Below are 5,052 nucleotides of genomic sequence, written 5' to 3'. Positions count from 1 at the left end.
CTTACACCTAAAATCATGTAATGTTTAACACTAAATATACCTTTTATCTCTGTTGCATGAAAGTGACAAAAATAGAATCAGGTTACTTGGACAGGGAGAACAGGATCGATGCGTTTAATGCAACCATATCTCAAGCAAGCTTGTTTTTTCCTATTGATGCAAACTGAGAGACCAACTAAAAGCAGTTCAGCATAATCAGCAGATCTATTTTAGGATGCATATCATCCGCACATGTTTTTGCCAGTCAGTTTCTCCAAAGGGAGACCTGTTGAGAAGCAGAACAGCCAGTACCTCGGTGACTATAAGCCAAAACAAACGATCAACCCTTTATTTGAGCTATTAATCAGCACGATTAAGCTCAGATGGATCATGTTACAAGAAGAACTGATTCAACAACCACAAAAACAGGAACAAGCATCCTTTTATGCACCAAGCCTTGGGAAAAACTGGCCCGTATTCCATTATGTGCAACTCCTGAAGTATAAATTTTTTACTAGCATAAATATTAACATCTCTTGGAAGGGAAAACCATAAACAAAGAGGACCGAGGAAAAAGAAATGAACATATTTCATGCTCTGATACAAAATGCCTAAGCTATCTAGGAGTTGAGCACTTGAGACCACCTTTGATGGTATGTTACGTGCATGTACACCATCACTCAAATTCTTGTCATAATTTCCCTGTACCACATCAAATGATGCCCCAGCTAGGACTTCCGTAATGAATCTAACAACTAGATTCTCTCAAGGTGAAGGGGCTTTTGAGATCTCTACCAATAATTTGTGCAAGGCATGAGGCTTTGAGAAAAATGGTGAATGGTCAGCACCTTTTAGACGGAATACTTTTTCTGGTGGGCTTGAGTTAATCATGCTCTCCTGAAGCACTATAGGTATGGCATTATCTTCAGGTGTTTCTACATAAAAACGCCTCACAGATCCATATTTCAAGTCAGAAAGGGTAAGCTTCTCCAAACCTGGTGCAAAAGGGATTGGCCTCATTGAAACAGATGCTAACGCTACATCCTGGACCAGGGAAAGTGAAATAAAATTAGCAATAGTGAGAATAAGAAAAGAACATGTTGCACATGACCAGAGATGCATTACAGACACAGATACAAGAGAGTGAGTAAGTTTAATTTGAATAAAGAATCAAAAGACAGTTAATTGCTCAGAAAGCTTTAGGCAATGAAGTTGAAAGGGTTAACTCCGAAGGCCACAAAGAATAGCAGGTATCATCCATATATATAACCCTGCTACAGATCCCTGATTTTGTTCTGCACTCTAAAACAGGCTTTTAGAACATCTAACAGTGGCTACTTACCTACTTTGATAAGCAGGAGCTAGCAATCTTAGCAGCTATTACAGTAATCTTTAATAAAATTTGCTTCACTAATCATTTACAATTGTTAAGTAAAACCACAGATGACCTTCTTAAGTCCTAACCAGTCATTTTAAATGGATTTTACTCTTTCTCCAATCAACTAGAGAGTCTAGTCTATTACATTAAAACGCCATCTCATTAGAATACATGATGAGAGCGATGTGGCAGAAAAAAGAAATAAACTGGACTCTCCAATGCACGGGAAAGAATCCAAATCCCTTCCAAAATACCACAAAATTATACCCAATCATTACATATTCTAAAACAGTTGCTTCAAATGAACCTTCTACTTTTGAGTGAAAACAGGCAACCTGTTTAACCAGCCATTCTATGTTATCTGGAGATGACAAGCTACTAATTACATGATTCCTTACACATAGCAATCTTACAATGAAACCTTTATGTGCATCCATATATGGATACAAGTGGTTATGCAAATACATGCACATTGTTGTCTGCCAGTATGCCAAAATATCTAAAAGGCATGCTTAAAGATCTTGTTATATGACATATAACTCAATTGATTAAGAAAAAAATCATTAATCATGAGTTCTGATGTACCTTGGAAGGACTTTGATTGAATAACAAATCTCTCAACAAAGACTTATCCAGATCAATAGCAGTTGGAGGGTGGTCATTCCCATTAGCATACAAAAATATCTGAGCTTGTCGCATTAGATCTTTAGAACCTGCCTGCAACAGTTCTTAGCATTAGTTACATAAGCCATAGAGTTCAAATAGTTAGATTAATTGTAATAAGTTTTTGGTTTGAATAGAATTCAGAATCTTATTTGACTAGGATTTTACTTGTACACAATATCAGTAGTTGTATTTTTAAACTTTGGCCACATCGAGCCCTAATCCTATTCTTTTGGACTTTTTAATAAGTCCAAATAAATCTCATAGAAATTTAGATTTCCCTCCCTCTCTCAAAAGTTTCGTCTCAACTAAAAATGGAATATACGAACAAATCCACCATTCTCAAATAACAAATCCCGACTAAGGGTGAAACCTAAACTGCAGTACAGATTGGGAAAAAATAGTTTCTGAGTTCAATATAAATGCCTATATATATATATATATATATATAATCCTTTTTTTTCTTCTGCAGCAGCAGCTGAAACTGATTCAAAGATAAGCAAGGTAAGCCTCACTTCCTTCACAAGCTTAAAGATAAAAGAGCCAAGGAACCTAGATGTTAATGCAGAAGATGCATGCACATCAGTAGGTTCAGTACAAGTGCTAACAAGCCATTTGGATTTTGAAGTACAGACACTTAAAACAGACAATCTCTAAATGTGCATTTTGCAAATCCAACATAACTAACAGGCTTCTGTAGATAACAATTTTTGGAAATTCAATAATGATTCATCCAAACCTGCTGAGAGAACATATCAAGAGTACTTTGTCCATTTGTCAACATTGCTGCAGCCACAAAAACAGCCTTTGCAATTTTAAAAGGAAACAACTCCATTGCATAGGATACACATGCACCACCAAAATCATGCCCCACCAAGATCACCTGCATAGTTTTAAGGCTATGAGCAACGTAGGTTGTCATTGATCTCTAAACTATCTTAAAGTTTCCAATAACAGTGATAATGCAAATTTGTAAAGACTACTTTAGCAACCAAAATAAAATAAAATTTAATGTACCACATTAAGGGTTATATTAACTATTTTAGCACCTCCAAGGTTTTAAGTTTGGTATTGAGCAAGGACACGACTTGAATTAATTACCATGCTTGAAATTTTTAATTTCCATAACAAAAACTCTCTTCTGACCAAAGTACAAGTTGAAAAGGAAGCATGAATACAAAAATACAAGGAAAGAATGAAGGAAATAGAAAAGAACCTTCTCCCCTTCGGCAAGTTTTTCAAGAAAATCAGTCAGTGGCTTCACATATTGTGAGAGACTGGTAATGCCATTTGTATCGGAGGAATGAATGCCAGAACCCATCAGATCAACTGCAGTAGCCTTGAAACCACCTTCCTCTAGGAGTGCAATTGTTTTATACCAACACCAAGCACCAAAGCCTCCTCCATGGACAAGGACAAAATGATTTGTTTCCAAGTCTTCGAGCTTTATGTCCTGTCAAAGAAAAAAAAGAAAAATTAAAAAGAGGCATTCAAATGGATTAATGATGAAGTAAAAGGGAAATAAAAGTACACCTGACCATAAATAGAATTTACAAATTGATATGTATTGGCAACAAAGAGCAGCCAATTATACAGAACCTGTGAATATGCATGTTCTTCTACCCAGACTATTGATAGATTTGTAGAATTTAGATTAGGCCATAAAAAATTTTAATAAAAGAAATTGGCTGTAGTGCAACGTAACACTATAAGATAGTCAAATAAACTTGTCCAGAAATTTTCTGAATATAACTCCGTCTTATTTCCTAACTCAGAATTTAAAAAATTTCCTTAAATGGTCAATTCTGGGACTTAGCACCATCATAACCACACATGGATTAGCATTCCTACCGACAACAAAACAGTCATTAATTTTTATTCTTGAGTCACACTTGCAACTCTACAAACTGAAAAAAAGAGCATCAATAGTAGTTACATCATGAAGATTCCATTCTCATCATTAATAGTCCAAAAAACAAAGAGCAATGTTCACCAAAGTAAACTAGAAACAGCATTGATAAACAGAATTTCAAATTTATTATATAATTTATATTCAGTTTGTTATTGCTGAAATAATAAAATATATGCCACAAAAATATTCCACCACGTATCATGCAACTGAAGCTTATTGCCGAGATGCAAAAGACCTTCATTGTCCATCACAATGCAAGACAAAAATGGAAAAGAGAATCTCCTAAAACGACATCTGCAAATTGACAATCTTTTGCCGAACACATTCCCTTGCCATCACCAGCCACCATGAAAATAGGGGGGCTTTCCATGGCTTTACCCAAGATTTAGAAATTCATACACTTATGCACAAAAGGACTTCTCAAGGCACTTATGAACAAAAGAATCACCACAAAAAAACCAATAGCAAACCTAAAAAAAATGTTCTTTTAAATATGTAAGGTTTAACCAGGGAATCTAATAAGTAGCACAAACTTCCATAGCTATATTAATTTCTCAAATTGCCAATTCATTTTCCAAAACTGTCATGAGCCAAAAACTCCATTTCCTTAAATGCCAATAGATTAAATAGAATCCAACATAATTTTAACATTACAAAATAAACAGCCTACTGATCAAAAAATATACAACCCACCAAATATTTCCCATAAAAAAATTTATCAAAAATAACAAATATTTTTATACTATAAGTCTACAACCAATAAAAAAAATTGGTCCATAACCTTCATTATACCAATAATTAAAAACTTAGCACCAACATATTTCCCATATTTAACAATTAAATTTACCAAAAATAACACGACAACCCACCAAAAATTTAAAAATTTAAACCCCAAACCCATTAGACAAAGCAACCTACTTTACCAAAAATGAACCCCCCAAATTAAAACCACAACCAAAAAAAACCTCCAAGCAATAAATAACCTAAAAAACGAAAACCCACCAAAAAATCACTATTCGGAAAAGAAAAGATTTACACAAACCTGATTAACAAGCTGATGAGGTTGCAAAAGCGGGTCAGTAAGGGACCTAGCTCTAGAACTGGAGCTCCGAGGCAACTG

General features: G+C 34.8%; 1 protein-coding gene across 1 annotated transcript in view; it reads right to left on the bottom strand.

Moving 5' to 3' along the window:
* Window positions 1-300: 300 nt before the first annotated feature.
* Window positions 301-5,052, bottom strand: part of LOC110426603 (putative methylesterase 11, chloroplastic) — a 5,267-nt gene continuing 515 nt past the window's right edge. The window contains exons 2-6 of the mRNA XM_021441845.1: window positions 4,975-5,052; window positions 3,237-3,473; window positions 2,760-2,903; window positions 1,943-2,074; window positions 301-1,023 (exon numbers count right to left, since the gene is read on the bottom strand). The exon at window positions 4,975-5,052 is cut by the window's right edge and continues 288 nt beyond it. Of these exons, the coding sequence (XP_021297520.1) occupies window positions 745-1,023; window positions 1,943-2,074; window positions 2,760-2,903; window positions 3,237-3,473; window positions 4,975-5,052 (870 nt within the window). The 3' untranslated portion in view covers window positions 301-744. The remainder of the gene's footprint in view (window positions 1,024-1,942; window positions 2,075-2,759; window positions 2,904-3,236; window positions 3,474-4,974) is intronic.

The sequence above is a fragment of the Theobroma umbraticum genome, unplaced genomic scaffold (assembly GCF_002168275.2).
Source record: "Theobroma umbraticum cultivar Fairchild unplaced genomic scaffold, ASM216827v3 scaffold_12.0, whole genome shotgun sequence".
Classification (NCBI taxonomy): Eukaryota; Viridiplantae; Streptophyta; class Magnoliopsida; order Malvales; family Malvaceae; genus Theobroma; species Theobroma umbraticum.
This window is presented reverse-complemented; position numbering and strand designations above follow the sequence as displayed.